The sequence below is a fragment of the Simochromis diagramma genome, unplaced genomic scaffold, assembly GCF_900408965.1.
Source record: "Simochromis diagramma unplaced genomic scaffold, fSimDia1.1 OVJJ01000141.1, whole genome shotgun sequence".
Taxonomy (NCBI): Eukaryota; Metazoa; Chordata; class Actinopteri; order Cichliformes; family Cichlidae; genus Simochromis; species Simochromis diagramma.
In genome coordinates this window covers 717,111-738,976 of record NW_024387350.1, presented here as the reverse complement: position 1 = coordinate 738,976, position 21,866 = coordinate 717,111, and the positions used below count along the sequence as shown (strand labels likewise).

Genomic DNA, 21,866 nt, shown 5'->3' with positions numbered 1-21,866 from the left:
AATTGCTCCTTTAAGCAAAATGTTGATCATTTGCTTACCATGTTTAATGTCACCTGTACAAATGTCCTAGATATGGCTGCTCCTTTTAGAAAAACTAAACGCTCTAGACCTAAAACTGATCCCTGGCTAAACAAGGACACCCGGGCCATTGAAGGACCTGTAGAAAGACCGAAAGAAAATGGAAAAAGACAAACTTCAGATTTCCTTTGCTATGTTAAGAGATGCTCTGTCTCTTTATCAAGATGCTGTGCATAAAGCAAAAACTACCTATCCAATAGTACCTATCGGATATTATCAGAAAACACAGCTACAGCCCTTGCATCTTATTCAATACTAATCACTCTGTTATCAACCCTCCATCCACCTCTCAATTACTAGGGTCCCTTGGTACCTGTGAAAACTTTTTACGTTTTTTTGTTGATAAGGTGGATACTATTAGGTCTTATTTCATTCCTCCGCCCTATGATCCCTCTGTTCCCTTGTTTTCCTCAGTTGTGTTTGATCACTTCGAGCCGATTTCTCTGAACTCTCTGGCTGAACTAGTCTCCCGTCTTAAGGACTCTGTGTTACCTTGACACTATCTCCTCTAGTCTTTTTAAAGAAGTCTTTGACACTATTGGCCCTCATGTTTTAACTGTTATCAACACCTCTCTTTTTACGGGAGGAGTTCCACTTGTTGGCATCGGCTGAGGGTCGCAGATGCCAACAGACTTAATAAACTAATCCGTAAGGCCAGTAATGTTGTGGGGATGGAGCTTGACACCCTCAAGGTGGTGTCGGAGAGGCGGATGCTGTCCAAGATAAAGACAATGTTGGATAACACCTCCCACCCACTCCATGACATGCTGGTCAGTCACAGGAGCACGTTCAGTGAGAGACTGAGATTACCGAAAAGCACCACTGAACGACACAGGAAATCATTCCTGCCTGTGGCCATCTCCCTGTACAACGCATCCACTTAACACACTGTTTGCTGCTACAGCTACACATGTTTCTTTTCCAACTATTTATTTATGAGTGAAGTATGTATGTGTATATATGTATATATTGTACTATTCTTAGTTAGTGTATTGTCTGTCTTGTCTTAATGTTGGTTTAAAATGGAGCACTGTAACAAAAAAAAAAAAAAATAATAATAATAATAATAATTTCCCCCAGGGATTAATAAAGTATTCTGATTCTGATTCTGATTCTGATCTTAAACATACTATTGTCCACCCACTTCTTAAAAAAGACTAACCTTGATGCAACTGTTATTTCAAATTTTAGACCAATCCCTAAACTTTCTTTTCTGTCTAAAATTTTAGAAAAATTTGCTTTTATTCAGCTCCAGGCCTTTCTGGAGACTAATGCCATCTTAGAATCATTTCAGTCTGGTTTTAAAGCACCACATACCACTGAAATTCTGCTTTTAACAGTTCTTAATGGTCTTTTATGACTACCGATTCTGGTAATCACATCATTTTAGTGCTTTTAGATTTTGAGTGCGGCATTTGATACAGTGGATCATGGGATTCTGCTATCGAGATTGGAAAACTGTGTGGGCATTAAGGGTACTGCATTTAATGGTTCAGATCCTACTTAACTGATTGGAGTTTTAAAGTTTTACTTGACTGAGCTTTTGCGGTTGCTGCCCCCAAGCTCTGGAACAGTCTGCCCCTTAACATTAGGTCTTCACCAACGCTTGACATCTTTAAAACCCGCTTGAAAACGCACTTGTATTCTCTAGCCTTCAATTGTGACTAGTCTTCCATTGTATTTTCTATGAATGTTCACCATTTTCATTATGTACAGCACTTTGGTTCAACCTGTGTTGTTTTTAAATGTGCTCATAAATGCATTTGATTTGATTGAAATTTGAAGTTTTATAACTTGTCAACTAAGTCAGACCAGAGTAAAAGAACTATAGATGCAAAAACAACCTTAGGTCAGAAGTAAAATGGTAAATGGCCTGTATTTATATAGCGCTTTACTAGTCCCTAAGGACTAGACCCCGCTTTACACATCCAGTCATCCACCCATTCACACACACATTCACACACTGGTGATGGCAAGCTACTTCTCTCTATGTCAAAAGAACATGTCACACAACAAGAAAAGGTTATCAGTATAAATGCAGTTTAGCTGGTGTAAGATTGCTGCAATCACTTTTATTTCCAAGAATAAATGGTGCACACATATCAAAGATCCCAGTGACAGTAGCATTTACCTGTGGAAGCTTACCTGTGCTTTCAACATTCTTAAGGCGGCATTTCTCAACACAATCCAGGCAGAGATTTTCTGCATGTGAGCCAGATTGATCCCAGTTTGAGCTCACACACTGTTTGCATAACCAGTGTCCACACTTGAAGTGGACTGGATCCCTCAAAACCTTCTTACACATTAGACAGCTGTTTGGATCCACATTGGGATAACTGTAGGAAAAACAATACAAAGCCTTCATTTATATTCATGAGCAGTTTATATGATAACATAAGCAAAACAATTTTCTCAGAGGCCAAATTCTTAAATAACATTTTTAAAAAGCTTCTTCACTCTGTTAAGGTGAGGTTATGCCCTGTTGACATCTTGTCCTCACCTGTGCTGATGTTTTGCCAAATATCACTGCTAAATATAATCATGAACAAAAACTTTAGGTCAGGTAAAATTCAAGGACGATGCAGCACAGGTTAGGTTTGCAAAGTTGCATCTGAATAAACCACAAGAGTTCTGGAAAAACGTCCTTTGAACAAATGAGACCAAAGTAAAGACATTTGTCCATGATGCACAGCAACACGTTTGGTGGAAACGTCTGTTTACCAAAGTATTCTAGAAACAAATGTGAGGCCATTTGTCTGACAGTTAAATATTGGCAGAAATTGTTTAATGAAACAGAACCTGTCATGTTATTAATTATACACGTGTCCACTGTATGATTTCCCATCCCTGGTGCTTCCCAACTTCTGGACATACATATTTGAAAATTACAAACTTTAGCTTTTCCCTTACTGTGCAAAGAATACTGTGACAGAGGGGTGTGCTTTTCATGTGATCCGTTACAAGTCTAGTCTGGTTGGTCTCACAACTACTCTCCCAGATCTGGTTCTGGGTGTAGATGGAAGTTCTGAAGAAACTGTCACTGGAATGTCTGTGGAGCACTGCTCCCCGGATCCTGCCAATTCTGGCTCCCCACTATCACTCTGTTTGGTCTGGAGGGCGTTTCATGGGAACAAGATGCCGAGGGTTCTGCCTAATTGTCCCACGAGGTCCCTCCACGAGATATGATTGTGGTGTGGTGTGGCTGTCAATAACGGTGCCACTGGCTCTCTGGTCTGTGAACTTCTTGCCATGGAGTGAGCCTGTCGAGGCTACGTGCACGATGATGAAGGTTGTATGACCGCCTTGAGGTGACTTTTGTCGTGATTTGGCACTATATAAATAAAATTGAATTGAACTGAAATTGAATGACTGTGCCTCTTTAGTCCTACTCTCCTTCTCTCTCCGGGCGACAACCACACTATCAGGATGTGCAGGGTCAAGCAGAGATAGCAGTATTGGCACTGTGGTGCAAAGCTGTCTCCCCATCAAGAGTTGGGCTGGACTAGCCATTCTGTAGTGGGAGGGCTATGTAAGCGAGTAGAGTCAATTGTGGATCAGCAGCTTTCTGTAATAGGTTCTTGACAGCCTTAACTGCCCGTTCGGCTTCGCCGTTGCTTTGGGGATATTTCAGGCTGCTCATGATGTGACGAAAGCCATACACTTTTGCAAAATGTCCACAGCAGACTCAGCAGCAGCTCATGGTTTGTTTCCATTTGAAAGTGTATGCCAATAAGAAAGCTGCGGAACCTCCCACAAGCCCAGGTCAGACCTAAAGCCTCCTTTTTAACCTGAGCGTATCTCTGTTCTGTTGCAGTGAGGGAACGTGATGCATAGGCAACAGGTCTCCACTCCTCATCCCATCTTTGAAGCTGCACACCCCCTAAGCCATACGATGATGCATCCGCTGACACATTGCAGTCACGGCTTTGGTCATACGTGGCTAACACTGGCGGTGATGTAAATGCATGTTTCAGGTCCCAAAACACTCTATGTGTCAATGTCCCACCTCCAGCTGTTTTTCTTAGACAGTGAGTCTCTTAAAAGTTTTTGTCTCTCTCTGTAAACTGTGGAAGAAACTTTCCATGGTAACCATTTCCATTGGGTGCCCTGCATACGCGCCTGTAATGTCCTTTTTTCCCCACATGCATGGCATTTTACTTCATGTGCAGGACAATCTTGCTTTGAATGTGATGGAGCGCCGCCACATTTTTGACACGTTGCCCCTTTCTTGCCGTCTTCTCAGAACCCACGTGTTTTAGCTTGACGACTATCAGTCTGGATAGGTTTGATTCTAGCAGGCTTACGACTAATTTTGTGCACTCTATCTATGGACTTAGCATCGATAGCCTCAGCTCTAGAGTCACCTCGTAAGGAGGATTGTTGTTGCTTTACCTCTTCACTTTGCCTCGTCATCTTGATAGCTTTCTGCAGGGTCAAATCTGGGTCAAGCTGCATGCGTTCTGACAGCCATTTGTCCGTGAGACCGACATTGAGCCTGTCGCGTATCAGTTCATCATGTAGCCCTCCACAGTTGCAGTGCTCTGCTAGTGCATACAGTGCAGTCACAAAAGCATCCATCATCTCATTTTCTCCCTGTCAGCGCATGTTGAATTTGGACATCCCTGACAGAATTTGTTTCCCCTGCGTCGGGAGCGCACAGGAAGTACTGATGCTTTACTTTTGTGAAAAAGTTAACAATTACTATCGTTGCATTACCATTCAGTTTGAGGGTTACAACAGAGAATTGTATATATTTATTGTTCTCACGTGGTGACGGGATTATTTTAACACAAGAACATTTTGCCTGATAATTGTTTTTATCCTCCTGTAACTTTACTGTATAAAGAGCTAAATCCTCCAAAGTTTCCGGAGTAATACCTCATAATAAGAAGTGTTTGTGTACTACAAATCAGGAATGTGGGATACTGTTTGTCCATGATTTACACAGGAGGGACAAATTGTGGCAGGATCATCCTGATATTATTTGTATCCCACTATAACTTTCCCGTATAAAGAGGTAACATCTCAAAAATTTCAGGAGTAGTTAGTCATTATAAGAAGTGTTTGTAAAGTAAAAATCAACACTCTGGGATACTGTTTGTCCTTGATTTGGACAGCCCAGCGTTTGCTCCCGACGCAGGGGAAAAAAATTACAAACTACTTTGGCACGACACCAGCGTTCTCTGTGCGCTTTCATCCGCCATATTCTCCCTCTCATTTTCCACAAGCTCCACAAGATACAGGTTCATTCGGTCGAGGTTGCATGGATCAGTACAGGACTTCTGACACCGTGCCATGCTATTAATTATATGCGGGTCCACTGTATGATCCATAACCAACTCTTTATTTTTCCGTTCTTCTCTGTTCCACATAACATTCCATTTTTGTTCAAACCCACCGGTCTCGCCCTCTAGCTGCCATCAGGCCTAACTACACTGACTGGCTCTATTAACATCTACTGTGCAATGCAATTACACCACAGAACCATGATCTCAAACACAAAAGCAAATCTGCAACAGAAAGGCTGAAAGGAAATAATTAAGGTGTTGCAATGGTCAGTTGTCAAACTCGAGACCTAAACCTGATTGAAATCCTGTACTAACGTAAAGAGAGCTGTGGATAAATGAGTACTCACAAACCTCAATGAAATCAAGAAATGCAGTAATGATCAGACATTTTGTGTGGTAAAACTGATGTCATTTCTGATGTCATACCACAAGGCAACAGTATCTATTTTGTAGGGACTGAAGGCATGATCTCTATGGTAGGAAGGTGAAAAAAGATATAGCCTGGTGTGCTGTACATTCTATTTGCCTAAAGTAAAGGAAAATTAATAGAGGTATGTTGCAGAGACTTAAATGACTCATTCTGCAGAAGTGCAGAGACAAACAGTGCCAGGAGCAAAATTCCAAGCTTAAGTGCATTGTAGAAAACGATATGTTTGAAGCTGATGGAAAATGTCAACAGTAAGTGGCACACCTTCCAGCTGTATATCTGAAACCAAGCAGGATGTAAGAAAGGTAATGTTATTGCTCACAATAGCAGGGCCTCAGATTATTGAAGTGTTCAACACATTCATATGCAGCAAACCAGATTAGGATGAAGGGAAGTTTGATAAAGTTATCTCGAAGTTTGATGCCCATTGTCCTCCTAAATATACTAAAACATCTAAGATATAAATCTTTTGAAACCTTTCTGATAAACCTGAAGCTCATGTACAACTTTGCAACACTAAGTGACTCTACACTATTGACATTGGGGACAAACATTCAGAAAAAAAGGCTTCTGAGGGAAATCAACATGGCATTGAAAAGATTATTAAAGCATGTGAGTTTTCACATCAGTATGTCAAGACATTCAGCGAAATGGCCACAAATGCCGTCAGTGACATCTCTACTGCGGGAGCAGGTCCCAGCCAAAGAGGGAGATGCACACATGCAGTCTGAAAAAAGGATCTTTGACTGACTTGTCACAAAGAAACTAGAAATTGGTGCATTAATATGAACACTGAAAGAGATATCCTGGTAAAAAAAAAAAAAAAAAAAGACTCCAATATTCCTTAGAGTTACAAAAAAACAGCTCAATCACTTCTAATCCTACCCTTCAGTATTTTTAAGAAACTGAGAGAAGTTTTAGCAGAAATGAGAATTACCTGAGCTGCTGGTGAGTGGATTCATCGCTCTGCACAGAAACGGAACTTTCAGATGTGAACTCCGTTGCACTCTGTAAACTATAAAGATATATATATTTAGTGTAAAAACTTTATAAGCATTCACTGAGCAGTCAACGTTTTGCTCAACTATTGAAACTTTTTATGGAAATGCACTTTTTTATCTATACACTGTGGTTTATTGTAACAGAAAGAGGTCAGTAAGATATTTTATATTAGTAAGAACAATGTTTACTGTTTCCATTTTGATTCCTCATCTCTAAAGACGAGAGGTTCAATCCTGGATCGATCACTCTTAATGGAGACACATCTGGGACCCGTGGACCCGGCAACACTTTTCTGTGAACTAAGACGAAAGTTTATTTAACACTTTATTGATGTCGAGAGAAGTCACCTACACAAAAAATTTACACATTTAATGCAAAAACTGCAGGGGAAATCCTGAGACCGCTCAACTGCACTAAAAAAAACTTTTTTCACAAATCAAATATGCCGTCAGCAAAACACACAGGATACACATCACACATACAGTAAACGACACCCTAAACAAGTAAAACATCAGGATTTCCATTAAATGTATTTAAACATTTTACAACCCTGTTTACTAAATTGATAACACAACATATAAAATGTAAATATAAACAGAATCCAGTGACATACATTGGAATAATTGGAAATAGCACAAAGACGACACATCAAACATTGAAACTAGGAAAATGTATTTATTTATTGAACAAAGTAGGCTACTTTTTAAATTGAATGCCAGCAGCGCATTTCAATAAGCTGAAACAGGGGTGTGTTTACTGCTGTAATACATCGTCTTTCTCTAAGAGACTGATGACACTAAGTGTTGGAAAACATTATTCTTTAAATTCCCCGGCACAATCTTTGAAGTCCCGAACCCCAACTTTACTTCTGAAGAATGTCTTGCAAATCATTTGATTTTGCATTTATTTACATTTTACACTCTTTCCCTCTGCTTTGGAAACATGGCTACATGTGATGATTTATGAATAGTTGAGTAATACCTGGCTGACGGCTCACAAGGTTCAGAAGCTGTTGTTGAAAGCTTCCTCTTCTTCTCCTCAGACATATCTGAACAGGCACCTGCTGCAGAAAAATGCATCCTTGAAATACTAATTTAATAACACAATCCTTCCTCATTGGGTTTTGAGTCATTATGAGACATTATAAGTCCAAGTTCACTGAGAAACTATCATGTTTGTATTGAAATAAGGGGTTCAACATAACCAGTGGCCTGTAGTATGAAGCAGGAGTTTAGCTTATCCAGGACTTCAGGATGAACCCTGGGTTAACCCTGCGACCCAGCTCACTTGCTGTGTATCATCCAAAGCAGGTCAAGTTTCAGATTAGAGACTAACAGGTACTAAATCACCACCTACTGAACAATCAGTTCTCCAGAAAATAGTAAAAAGTAAGAAGTGAATCACCTTCACAGTACAGAAATCCAAGGTTATTCCTGAAGGTACCTGCATAAGTCAAAATCCAGCTTTGTTGTACAGGCCTCTATACATAGGTTACAGGATCCTGCCATCACTTCAGTCTTTACTGTTAAACCCTTAAACTGCACCAACTCTGCAGCTGAGAGAATAAAAGCTTTAACTGTCTGGAGCAAGTTATATCAAAATACCGGGTTTTCAAAAATTGTCAACAATGTTTTCACTGATTCTCTATTTTACAGCATGTATTAAGTGTGATATAGATTATCTGATGTGGCAATACGTTTTATATGTTTTGTTTAGCCGTCCTTAAAGCCACTAAATGAAGTACAGATTTTGTTATAAGTATCTAATCTGAATCTAATCTATGTCAAACTGATGTTTTTTTTTTTGTTTTTTTAGGCTTTGGAATTGTAAGCTTCAAGTTTCAAAGGATCCAGTTTATATTTCCAGAGCTCTGATGGGCACCTATCACCTTAGACATAAACAGCAGCACTGAGAGCAAGCTTGGTTATACAATTTTAATTAAAATGTTTGTTTTCCCATCATGTGCATTAAATCATCATATTAATGATTTTCTGCACCAACAGTGTTGGTTTTTAAGGTATTTACAAAGTTCTGATCAGAATTTTATCATCATCATGTAATGTCTCTAATAAAATGTTACACTCATAGGGATCACTTTGCGCGGTGGAAGAGTCATATGACCCATGAAACGGCTCTTTTACATTGATGCTGCCAAGACCACCCTGTTCTTGTGAACGTGTAGGGCCGGCATGGGGAATTCCAGGCCTCAAGGGCTGGTGTCCTGTAGGTTTTAGATGTGACCTTGATCCAACATATCTTATTTAAATTGCTAAATTATCTCTTCAATATGTCTTGAAGTTCTCCAGAAACCTGTTAATGAAGAGGGTGATATCTAAATCTGCAAGACTCCGGCCCTTGAGGGCTGGAGTTTCCCAGCCCTGGCGTAGGGGAAACCCAAATTAATGTTTGAACTTGTTAACCAGCTTCATGTGACGGTTTATCCTGATCGCCAGCTCAGTCTGGCAGTAGCAGACTTTGTGGATTGACAAAAAGGACCCAAAATGCAGACTCCAAGGAAGAGAGAAAAAAATTTGAATGCTAACAAAAACCAAGCCGTTTAATGAGGCTGGTAAAATAAGGTACAAACAAAGGGCAAGGCAAACTGAAGTAAAACTGACATTAACCTAAACTGGGAGAACTAAACAAACAAGAAGAAAAACCTAGACATGAAACTTGGAAACATGGCGTGGAAAACATGACGTGAACAATAGATGACCTGACAAAGAATGAACACACAGTCTAAATACACACAAGGATGATTAGGGGAAGTGGAAACACATGGGGAAACAGCGGATACAAGTCTGACATAACGACACAAAGGCTGTGTCCCAATTCAGAGACCGCACGCTTGAAGTACGCGCACTACGCGTACTACGTACGGTGCGTACTATAAGTACGAGAAGTGCGGAAGTGAGAGGCTTGTGAAATTGGACGGTCTAGCCTTCGTCGCACTGTTCAGGTTGCCTAGCAACCATGATACTAATCGCGAGAAACGTTACATACAGCTTTGTTTGACAGAAATGAAGGAGAAAAATGTTTTGTTGGTCATTCATTGTTGTCATGACATCACTTTGATTAGTTGAGTATCTGAGGCTGAGACCACAGGACTGTAAAACATGATTGTTGGGCTTCATTTCTGTGCTGAACAGTCATTTAAGATTAGTTAGTAAATACAAGTCATGAGACTAAAATCATCTCACTGTGGTTAGTGATTAGTTGAGTATCTGAGGCTATATATATATATATATATATATATATATATATATATATATATATATATATATATATATATATATATATATATGACGATTGACGAGTCAGGACGCCAGGTCAGGGGGGAGATATCATCACCCCCATCCGAGATTGGGTACATAGCCCCAAGTGCGATAGGAGAAGGACCGTTGAGTGCGAGAGGAACTGACCTGAAAAATAGGATCATGGCCAGGCTTCAAACCTGGATCCCCCGTAGCCAAGATTACCAAGATTACGTGAAGTACCCACAGAAGGTCTGCTAGATGATGTTAATGCAGCACTACGGGCAATACCTACAACCACGATTACCGACACTAACAAGCTGATCTACAATACGGCAGCAGTGATCAGTGAGATGCTTGGCTACAAGTTGAACAGCCACAAGGGGCAGTACCCTCCATGGAGAAGGAGGCTAGAGGGCAAGATCAAAGTAGCACGGAGGGAGGTTAGCCAACTAACGGAGTTGCAGAAAGGTGCAGCAAAGAAGGTGCATAAGAAATACAGCAAACTGTCCATACCTGAGGCCTTGGAAACTGCCAAGCAACGACTCACAGCCTTGGCCAGCCGCTTGAGGAGGTACACCAGAGAGATAGAAGGTAGGAGAATAAACCAGCTGTTCTCCACAGAACCAGCAAAGGTGTACTCTCAGTGGCAAGGGAACAATAATAATAAGAGAACAGCACCACCAAGGCTGGAGACGGAGCAATACTGGAAGAGCATATGGGAGAAGGACGCAACCCATAACGGCAATGCTCAGTGGCTTGTGGATCTGAGGGCAGACCACAGCGACCTCCCTAAACAGGGTCCAGTAACCATCACAGTGGCAGATATCCAAGAAAGGGTCTCCAGTATGAAGAGTTGGACAGCACCAGGGCCCGACATGGTTCACGCCTACTGGCTAAAGAAGCTGACTGCACTCCACGAGCGTCTGGCAGCACAAATGAACCAGCTGCTAGTTAACGAGAGACACCCGGAATGGCTAACCGAAGGCCGGACGGTCCTGATCCCCAAGGACCCCAAGAAGGGACCGGTCCCCTCCAACTACCAACCAATAACCTGCCTCAGTACTGGAAGTCCCACAGGAGCTTAGCTCGGTCATTCTCCACCACCCTTGGGGGCATCTCCCATTTTGACCTCGGGACTTCCAGGTTATACTCGGCACAGATGTTCCTGTACACTATGCCGGCCACTTGGTTATGGCCGGCACTTGGTCAATGCAAATCACAGAACGAAAGCTACAGTTTACTATAAGTACTAACATGATCTTAAACCGACTAAAACACACCCGCATCTGGGCATACAGACCGTTATAACGGTCGTCTCACTGTATTTGCACAGAAAAGATGTGCAATATAATGTATTGTAATACATTAAAACATAGGTTCCAAAGTTTGGACAAATATATTAACTGCTATGAGCTGATACTGGCTGACAGCATTAATGCTGAAGTACACTCACCTGAGGATTGCTTCTATTTTAAATCAGGTCTCAGGATCTCTTTTCTTATAAACATAAAGCGATGATGTATATATAATCTATTAACTGAGTCGGTGTAAACCTGGTCAGTCATAGAAACTGGTCACTGTGCAGACATCACCTTAGAAACCAGCCACAACTGTGGCTGAATTCATTAATTATTCAGGTAAGCCGGTTTTGGGAAATAAAACCATGGAGACAAAGGACACGAGTCACTTCCTCTAACGACTACAATGCAATCCAAACTGTAGCTGTTTTAAGGAAGCACACTAAAAAGAGGGAAAACGCGCAAAATGAGCAAAATATTCTTCCTTTAATCAAATAACAGATATTTTAATCAAACCCAGCGGACAAGCTCGCTGCCCACGTGATACACGGATCTTACTTACTTTTGTTTGAAGGACAAAAAGCCTCGTCCCGGTCCCTCCTGCCTTCGTTCTTCTTGTTTAAATAAACAATATATAAAGTCAGGTCTCTGTTTCGTTTGCTTGTGTCCACAGATGATGTATCCACGTGCTGCAACAGACTTCGGACCTCACAGGCTCCAAGTGTTTAAAAGTAATTATCGTGAATACAACTACTTAAATGAACCTAAAGTTTCATTAATGGAGTTATAGCTGTCTGTTTCTCTTTATATCGTTACGTTATAGTGAAGCACGATCCCCTCGTGCTTCACTATTTGCAGGCAGGCAAGTGACGTGTTCACGAACGAAACGGTCTGCTTTGTGTCTGCTTCTTCACACTACAAATAAAATGTGTCAGCCAACACGTTGTAGTCTGTGAACCCTCAAAGTGGCCCGCATGCGCAAAAGAAGACGTCACACACAACGCGCTCTGTTTACACCCAGACTGAACAGTATTGTTTGACTGATGGTTCTTAATATAAAGACTTCGGACATTACGTTTCCCAATTTTTCTTTAAACTATAAAGTTATTGTGTTATTTACATATGGCCTAATAATTATCCTAATTGCTGTTTTAGAGAGGAGCGGTGCTTCAAAGGATAGTTGCAGATTTCTGTCAAAATCTGACAGCCGTTCACGCTGTCATGCCATGATCGGATATGGGTCGCATAGGGTCAGAAAAGTCGGATTTGATGCGCTTTCACCTGCAGTGTGAACGTAGCCAAAGAGTGAACAGTAGACTCTCACTAAATTATATATTTTTCATCTCTGTTCACAATTTTCTGGATTTCTTTTTTATAAGACTAAGACTGAACTTTATTTTTCCATGTTTGGCAATGTTCACATTCTGTTTAACTTGTTGCTTTTTTGAAGAAGTGATGCAGACTAATGAATCAGTCTAGTGACAAAAGTTACAAACAGTTGTTTGAAAGGAAAGCTGTTTGTTCAAAACAGAAATTGTGAATGAGTTTATTATCTAAATAAAATGGCTGCTAGGCTTTCTGTCATAGTTTTGTTTAGAAGGATTCCTGCCATGTGGGGAATGATGTAAAAAGTTTGAGAATAACTGGATTATTGCAATATCAAGTTGTGCCTTGTTCTCAGACGGACAGCAAGTGGAGAGTGATAGATGAGATGAGGAGATGGAAGGAGGAAGAGAGGCAAAAAGTGATTCACAGGCAGAGCTGAGTTTATTTCTCACTTTTGTTGCCTTATGGTTCCAAGCACTGTCGCCAAACTTTGCATTTTATTATTATCTCATAACACTTGTTCAATAAGCTACCATTTCTCCTATGGACTTTCTAATGTCTACAGTCTCAGATCAGCGCAGCCCTGCCCTCCAGCACTATCAGCAGCAGCAGCAGGAGCAACATTGTACCCATCAGGTAACACATAGACTACGTTTGCTTTGCATTGCCTCGCCTCTGTCAGTGCGCCCCAGGGTGGCTGTGGCTACAATGTAGCTTGCCATCACCAGTGTGTGAATGGGTGAATGACTGGATATGTAAAGCGCTTTGGGGTCCTTAGGGACTAGTAAAGCGCTATATAAATACAGGCCATTTACAGGCCATTTACCATTGTCCCTACCTGATGACACTAATATAGTATGATATGATCCCATATTGGATTCTTGGACAATTTACAGTATATAGGTACACTTCTCAATCAACACGACAAATACTAGAACTACTGATAGCTGAATAAAAGGGGAAAAAAGTCATATCTCACAGAATCCCACAGAAAATAAAAAGCAATATCACGACTGAATGAGAAACATGCCTGATTAGCTACATCAGAATTTTTTAAAATAGCCAGTGCTGGTGCTTAGCTTAGGAACAGATGGTGCAGCTGCTGTGATGATTTATTATAGGGGTAGCCACAATCCAAAGCTCAGTCATTCCAAAGTAATTTGTCAGTGAGATAGGATGACATCTGTGAAGGGTAGGGTCTTTTTTCTTTAAAACAAACTAAGTTTTTTTTTTTTTTAATTGTGAAACAAAATATTTGATTAACAAAAAATACAAAAGGACAATAAAGTTTATGGTGGCTAAACCTAGTGGGTTTAAGTGAAAGTAAAAAGCAAGTAAAGAAGGGAATTTCAATAGAAAACAATTCCCACAGGAAACAAACCAGGACGTGTTTGGCAGTTAACTGGTGGTGTTATGTTTCAGTAGCATGGGTGCAAAACACAGTTATGCTGCTCTTTGATCACACAGTGAATGATGCTTGTAGAAAAGGGACAGAACATGACACTGAGAACAATGTGAATAGTCTGTCAGTAGACGATCCACACCACTGCCGCCTGCCAGATTGTGTATATTATGTATTTGTATGAATTCTAGCTGTGCCGGCTGGTTTAGAATTTTACAGTTTACGAGCATCCTGTGTCGAATCTGTACAAATACAGTGACCATTAGAAATAAGTGAGCATCTGAAGGTACCCATTTATTTTATATTTATTTTGTGACTGGAGACATGATGTCATTTATTTAAAAAAAAAAAACTAAGAGGGTTTTTTTTAAAGCAATACTACTGCTAAGGAATATCTTTCTCATATGATAAATGAAATGAACTGAATTCTGGTGAGAACATCAAAAATATTTTAGGATTAAGACGTAGTGCATTGTAATGATGTGTATATTTGAACAAATACACCTAAATATTGTTTGAACATATTTAGATAAATTCCTGTGTTTTCAGAGCTTTAAATTTTCCAAATTTCATCAAAACTCAGTTAATACAGTTGCTTTGAGTGTACCTCCCTTACTCCTGGGTACTACTTTATCTGCTAAACAGCTGCTACCTGACTGTAGCTGTTTCTTTGGGGTTTTTTTTTTTTTTTAAATAAACAGACATTAGTGATTTATGTGATACCAACCTGTACCACTGTGTGCCAGTCAAATCCGCATTTAACCAGGTAGGTCACAGCCTCTTGAAGAAACCTGAGGTGCTGAAAAGATATTGCAAAAGTTAACAGAACAGCAGCACTTTATGGTACAGATTACTTTAATATTCCAGTCTATTTTTTAAAAAGCACATCTAAAAACTAAATGTACATATAGAAAATATTAAAAGCAGTTTTTCATCAGTCTAACATCAGAGGGAGGGGAACAAACTTGCTGCCAATCAAAAAAGAAACACACACACACTGCTAAGGTATCTTTTATTCTCTGCTTTATTATATACTTTACATTCAAATCGACATAAAAGAACCAGACTAATACTTAAGATAAAAGCTTATCTTAAGTACATAAAGACTAGTACATAAGGAATTAGCATTCCTTATATACTAGTGCAACTTTGCTATCAAATCAACTATCAAATCAACACTGACATAATGCTTTTAAAGTAGTGAGACCTCGACCATATTTACACCAACAGGTAACAGCCAGTGTGTAGACTTAACCTGGGCTGCGGTAAACTGCAGGTAAACTAGCAAATTAACAATGTGGCTTATGTGTAAGTACAAGAAAGAAGATCTGCTATCAACCACCTGCCTGCTTCCTGGCTGTTCGGCTGCTAGTCTATTCTGTTGTTTACCACACTGTCAAACTCAATGCTAACATCATTTTCCCCAGTCCTGTGTGACAAATATGTGGTTTTAGAAATCATGTTTCATTATGATGAGTCATATAAATAACTCACATTACATATAATATTTTATATGTAGCATAAAAACTGTTAGGCCACTTAGTGAAGACAGGAGCTCCACGCCCTTTTCCCACAACTTAGGCACTATTCCAGAGTCAGGAGAGCTTATTTTTGACATTTTATGACAGTATTGACAGTATCCATATAGATGTGTTGGCTAAAAGTGTAGCTATTTTGCAATCAAGCAGTTGAGGGTTTAAAATAAAAGTGAAATGAAAATTATCTATGGATGTTCATTTTCCTCAAATGAACCAATTTTTTTTTTTTTATTTAACTTAATCTGTCAAGAAATCACGCACTTCTTCAAAAACCTGAAAACATTTTTCATCACTTTAAAAACTGTATGTGTCACTAAAATAACCATATATACATATTCATACTTAAGGTTATGTTTATAAAACAAAGTTACTAACAGAATAGTGAGCACATGTTTTCTTGTCTTATCCTCTCTGCAGGATCCACTGATCACTTCCAGAGGGCAACTTTTTTGACCTTGTGTTTGTCTGTTTGATAAAGATAATGAACTGGTTCCTATACAGCACATTTCTGCTCTATTGGAGCACTCAAAGCACTTTTCTTATTTACCCATTCACAAAAGCACTATTTCTCAGCTCTTTCTACCTAACATTCACACTCCAACAGGTGCGGAGTGTCAGAGAGGGTGGAGTTAGTATCTTATCCCAGGATAGTTGGCATGCAGGCTGAAGCAGACTAAGATTGAACCGCCATCCTTGTAATTACTAGGTAACCTGCGCTACCACCTGAGCTACAGCCTTCTCCACAGTGCTGAAGCTTCAACTGATGTCTAGCCTTCCTGAAGTTGTTTAGCAGGCATTCATTTTCTAACCTACAGTGAAACTTCTTTCTACGGTAGCTGACAAAACAATACAGAGGAACGGGTGTGAAGTTCAACAGCAGGGTAGAGGGGATCAGTGAAGGTTGTTTTGAAGGTGTGGAGGTGAATGAGGCTACCAGAAAGAACTCTGTAAAAGGACAAAGTGCCAGCTTCCCAATCCAGATACACCCCAACCCGACTGCAGCGCAAACACTGAGATGATACACAGACCTTCTCTTTGTTGTGCTGAACAAAACAACCATCATCAGAGGAAATCAGACACCAAGACTTGTTGTTTTGTCCCAGCTTGCAGTCATCCACATCTCCTTTCCTGCCAATGCTTCTGTATGTTAACCCAACACATAAGGGCTCTGACACCTCCATCTCCAGGTAGCAGCGCTCTTTTAGTCCCTGCTCACACAGCACTTGCTGACAGCAATCAAACCTCTCTGTATGATCAGGATAAGCCTGCTCCTCCTCCACCCAGGTCACCTTTCTGTTCCCTTCAGAGAGCAGCAGGTTCTTGTGAGCTGTGCTGGAGTTCAGACTGAGCTCACAGGCATCTGGAGGTAAGAAAACACTTACTGTATATAGTCAGTAAAGACTTTAATAGTATACCGTTTGTCCACAACTGGCAGTATGAAGTACAGAGCTGTTGGGCAGTAATTTAAAAAAAATCCATCAAAAGAGTTAAAAGTCAATATTCTTCTCAAAATAACATTTCTGAATACATGCTTGATGTTTATTTTTCCTCTTAGAGGCAGAACCATGACAGGAATGTTTAAAATCCATTACAATGAAGTTAATGTACATGGAATTGATCTTAAAAAGAAACAATGTATTTCTACGATTCTTAATATTTTATTGCTGTCCTTCAATATCCAGTATTTTTACATTTACCATTAGATCTAATAAGTCTAAATCCTTTCTCACAGAAAACACTATGTAAACTGATGGTGATTGTTTGTGGTGGTGTGTGGTAGAGACTGAGGGAGGCTCCTCGCTGGAAGCTCAGGTGAAACACAGAAAGCTGCTTTAAAACAAAAGTTCTGCCACATTAACCTGAAATGAGCATGTCGTAATTAAGTCCTGTAGGATCTTAATGCCTCTAGAATTCAGGCATTGCAACATTCAACAAACAGATTCCTGTAGATACTCACATTTCTTCAATCCTGGGTGTATCCGGTGACTTCCACCATGTTCAAAACTGTGGAGGAAATTGAGTTTAAGAAATAGAAATGGAACTATTAATTAGTAATATATGCATCTATTCTGTTCACCACCCAACATCCAATATTGGTCTCTTGCTGGCCAAGAAAGCAGAGTAATGATAAAGCTGAGTGCATGCTGACCCCAGCAGCCGGAGTCTGATCTTCACCAGGTAACAGAGGCAGTGATGATTATTCAGGATTGCAGCATTTTAGCTTTAAAATGGCTTTACAGGTTGATATATTAAATTTACTGTAGTCCAAGCTTTGCTTTGTGTTGTACTCACTAAAAGAAAGACAGTGTAGGGATTTGTTTGGTAGTAATGTAATAAGAGGTATAACAAATTACCTTCTTCAGTGGGTGATTAAGTAAAATACTCCATTCCGTTTAAGAAAAGTATGTTACTTTTTTGAGTAACAACCAGGGTACTTGACTTGTTAGGAAACAGAAAATTACTCTGTATCACTCTACGAGTATTCACAGCATGAAACCACAGTAAAAAGGTGGCTGTGCTCTAAATTTTAGGAGGTGAAAAAGCAAAAACTAAAGTTTAAAACACTTTAGATTAAGATCAGATCTGTCAGGGTCCTGGGTCTCCTGACCCAGCGTTTTAGTTCTTTGTGATTTTTGTATTATTGTACTTGGTGTGAGTTTCTATGGTTTCTAGTTTCGATCCCTTGCCCTTCATGTTTCTCTGTGTCCCCTCTGTTCTGTGTAAGTCTGTGTCTGCATGTTTGAGTTCCCCTCTGTGCCTCTCGGTTCTTAGAGTCCTCTGCCTTATGGTTTATGTCTCTGTGTCTCCTAGTTGCTGTCTCCACTGTGTCAAGTTCGCGTCTCTGTGTGATCCTTCCTGTTTTACTTTGTAGGTCCGTGTCTTATCTGAATGTGTCCTGCTTTGCTTGTCTCATCAGTTCTAATTTCCCCCAGCTGTGCTCTCCTTCTGTGTCTCATTCTCCTCGTTACTTCCCAGTGTATTTAGTCCCTGTGTTTCTCTGAGTCAGTGTTGCGTCGTACCCTCAACAAGCTGTGTGTGTTTTGCCTCCGTGTTGCCAGTGTTTTGTTTCCAGTTCAGTGTGTTCTGCTTCAGTGTTTTAGTCCACCAGCGTTTTTGTTTGTCTTTTGATGCCTTTAGTTAGTAAGAGGGTTTCCAGCAATAAAGCTGCGCTTTAAGTTGAACTTCTGTGTCTGAGTCCTGCATTTTGGATCCACCACTCCTGCTTGCCCGCCTGCCACACAGCCAACCATGACAAGATCAGACTTTCTTCTCCTCATTGCAGTGCATCTACTTGTAAATGGTACATTTACAAATAATAATAATAATATAGTGATGTGGTTTGTTTGTTAACTAGCTGTTATTATTATTATTATTATTATTATTACTATTTTTAGTTTGTTCAAGGGCTACAAGAAGGGAAATAAACTTATTCTCAATCGTTAACAGGAAATAGAAAGCATTTTGGGATGAAGACTAACAGAACATTTTGAGCTGGCTCTCATCCATTAAAAAACTTGTCAAACAGCTTCCTGGGGTGTTTCCGTGCTTGCTTTGAGCTTGGGGACCATTTTCCAAACAGTGGATGATAAAGGAAAACATTACTTGACTTGGCTGAGCCGGTATTGTGGATCATTCCTCAGCTCAGAGAGCTTCTTCTCTCCATATTCTCCTGGATAGTTGTAACTCAGGTCCATCTCTTTCAGATGTGAGGGGTTTAACTTCAGAGCTTTGACCAAATAATCACAGCCTTGTTCTGTCACCAGACACCCAGATAACCTGAGAAAAGAATAGTTTGATACATATAAATGCAGCTTTTAGAAGATTTAGGAATCCATCAGCAGGACTACATCTGTTGCATTGCTGAAAGAATAAATGACTGCAGGAATGAGTATTTACAGGGCAGATGCTATGAAGAACAAGACCTGTGCTAAAATAACTTCTGCCAGGTGATATCTGTTTCACTTTGTAGGAGGTTGGATGGGTTGTCTATGTTTATATTATGATACATAAACATGTAATGTACCTCAGAGTTTCCAGTCTGCAGCACTGACTCGACAGTCCTTTAGAGAGCAGCTCCACTCCTGAATCTTTCAGGTCATTGTTGCTCAGGTCCAGATCTCGTAGAGGTGAGAAGGGGTATTTGAGAGCAGCGACCAGATGATCAACCCACCCTTCACTTACTTTACAGTCTGCTAGTCTATGGAGGGTGATGGGTGTTTATTAATTTTTATAGAAACAAATAGATGTAAAGAAAAGGCATGTTTATAGATACTTAATGGCCAACCATGTGATTGCCATTTGTAATACAGAGGACTTGTCCCCTCTCCTTCCTCTTTTGCATTCTGGCTAATAGTCCAGTTCGCTGAGATTATTTAAGGGTGAAGAGTTTATCTCACAAACAAGAGTGAAAAAAACTTACAAGGCCTTTTTGCTGCTCCTCACTGCTGGTATCAGCCTCCGTCTGCCCTCATCTGATGTGTTGTAACTCTTTAAGTCCAAGACTTCCAGATCATTCTTTGATGCCTGCAGCATGTAGGCCAGTGCAGAGCAGTGCAGGGGAGTCAACTCTGTTTTTGAACGATCTGACAGTGCGAGATATTCCTGAATCTCATCTTTGACTTTGTGATCTCTCATCTCGACCATAGTCTGGAAAAGGTTGATGCAGCTGTCTGGAGAGAGGTTCTTCCTTCGCACAGATTTGATGTGAGTCAACATTTTCTTGTCAGTATCTTGGCTTCGATCTGTTGGTGTCAGCAGACCATGAAGGACTCTGTGATTGGGTTCAACCGTGAGGCCAAGGAGGAATCTCAGGAAGAAGTCCAGGTGGCCATTTTTCTTCTCCAGCACTTTGTCTACTGTTATTTTAAGAAGTTCAATTAACGTATGCTCCTTGCCCTTTAAATCAAAGAAGATGCTGAGATCTTTAGTATCATTGTTAATGAAACAGTCATAGATGTAGAGAGCTGCAAAGAACTCCTGCACAGTCAGATGCACAAAGAAGAAGACATTTTTCTGGAAAATTATTTTTTCTTCCCGAAGAACTGTGGTGCAAAATCCAGAGTAGATGGATGCTGCTTTAACATCAATGCCACAGGCCTCCAGGTCTTCCTCATAGAAGATAAGATTTTTCTTCAGCAGCTGCTCAAATGCAAGCTTGCCGAGTTTCAGAAGAAATTTCCTCTGTGTTTTCAGAAGCTTCTCTTTGTTTGTCTCAATGTCCTTGTCATATTTTCTACTTCTGTGTTTTGTTTGGACACAAAGAAAGTGTGCCATCATTTCTGTAAGAGTTTGAGGAATTTCAGTTTCGGTGTCTCCTCCAAAGACTTCCTGGAATAACACTGCAGAAATCCAGCAGAAGATCGGGATCTGACACATGCTTGTTGAGACTCTGTGAAGACTGAATATGTTTAATGATCCTGTCAGCAAGATCTGGATCATGACTAAATCTCCTCCTGAAGTATTCAGCTTTTTGTGAGTCAGTGAAACCTCTTATCTCTGTCACCATGTCAACATGCTCAGCAGAGATCTGATTGGCTGCTGCTGGACGGGAAGTAATCCAGAGGTTTGCATCAGGAAGAAGGTTACCCTGGATGATGTTTGCTAGGAGATCCCTCACAGGTGCTGCTTCCTTGACAGATGTTATAGTCTTGAAGCCTTCAAAGTCCAGCTGAAACCTGCTTTCATCCAGACCGTCCAGGATCAGGACAAGCTTGGTTTTGGTATAATCCACTGAATCTTTGAGATCAGACAGTGTGGGGTGAAATAAAGTCAGGAGCTCATGTAGGCTTTTTTCACCTGTAATCAAATTCAGCTCCCTGAAAGCAAGACTGAAAACAAAGTCTACATCCTGGTTTGCCTTCTCTTCGGCCCAGTCAAGAATCAACTTCTGCACAGAAAATGATTTGCCAATTCCTGCGACGCCCTTCGTCACAACTGTTCTGTGAGGTTTGTCTTGATCAGGCAACGGTCTGAAGATGTCACTCAGACTGACTGATGAACACGTTTCCAGTTTACTTGTGCCATATCTGAACTCATGCTCTGTGCGAGGCCCTTCACTCTCCCCAGTGGTGATGTAGAGCTCTGTATAGATGTTGTTCAAAGGACTCGGCTTGTCATTGTTACCTTCAGACACCAAAAAAAATTTTTTTTGCATCGCTTCTTTCCATGTCTTCTTTGCCTCAAACAGTTTGATGTCATCTGTAACAATGAAATGCAAGATGAACAAGCCCAAAATTACATTGTTAATACC

At 40.3% G+C, this 21,866-nt stretch overlaps 2 protein-coding genes across 8 annotated transcripts in view; both read right to left on the bottom strand.

Annotated features, from left to right (window-relative positions):
- Positions 1 to 21,866, bottom strand: part of LOC120718380 (NLR family CARD domain-containing protein 3-like) — a 66,108-nt gene that overhangs the window by 6,011 nt on the left and 38,231 nt on the right. For 2 of the 6 annotated variants that reach the window (XM_040006904.1, XM_040006905.1), the window contains exons 13-18: positions 16,645 to 16,976; positions 14,806 to 14,877; positions 7,777 to 7,858; positions 6,984 to 7,094; positions 6,731 to 6,808; positions 2,261 to 2,414 (exon numbers count right to left, since the gene is read on the bottom strand). In XM_040006904.1, coding sequence (XP_039862838.1) covers positions 2,383 to 2,414; positions 6,731 to 6,808; positions 6,984 to 7,094; positions 7,777 to 7,858; positions 14,806 to 14,877; positions 16,645 to 16,976 — 707 coding nt within the window. In that variant the 3' untranslated portion in view covers positions 2,261 to 2,382. Of the gene's footprint in view, positions 1 to 2,223; positions 2,415 to 6,730; positions 6,809 to 6,983; positions 7,095 to 7,776; positions 9,711 to 11,912; positions 12,383 to 14,805; positions 14,878 to 16,644; positions 16,977 to 17,573; positions 18,294 to 21,866 lie in introns of those variants that run through there. The other 4 variants (XM_040006907.1, XM_040006908.1, XM_040006911.1 and 1 more) reach the window with 4 other exon arrangements.
- On the bottom strand, positions 17,072 to 21,111 carry LOC120718403 (NACHT, LRR and PYD domains-containing protein 8-like). Of its 2 annotated transcripts, none has more exons than XM_040006959.1 (4): positions 20,037 to 21,111; positions 19,641 to 19,814; positions 19,220 to 19,393; positions 17,072 to 17,620 (listed from the first exon to the last, which is right to left on the bottom strand). In XM_040006959.1, exons 1-4 carry the CDS (start codon positions 21,053 to 21,055, stop codon positions 17,545 to 17,547), a joined length of 1,443 nt encoding a protein of 480 aa, XP_039862893.1. In that variant the 5' UTR covers positions 21,056 to 21,111; the 3' UTR covers positions 17,072 to 17,544. The 2 variants fall into 2 exon arrangements, with proteins under 2 accessions (XP_039862893.1, XP_039862894.1); XM_040006960.1 differs by lacking the exon at positions 17,072 to 17,620 and adding an exon at positions 18,637 to 19,108 and having other exon boundaries at positions 19,175 to 19,393.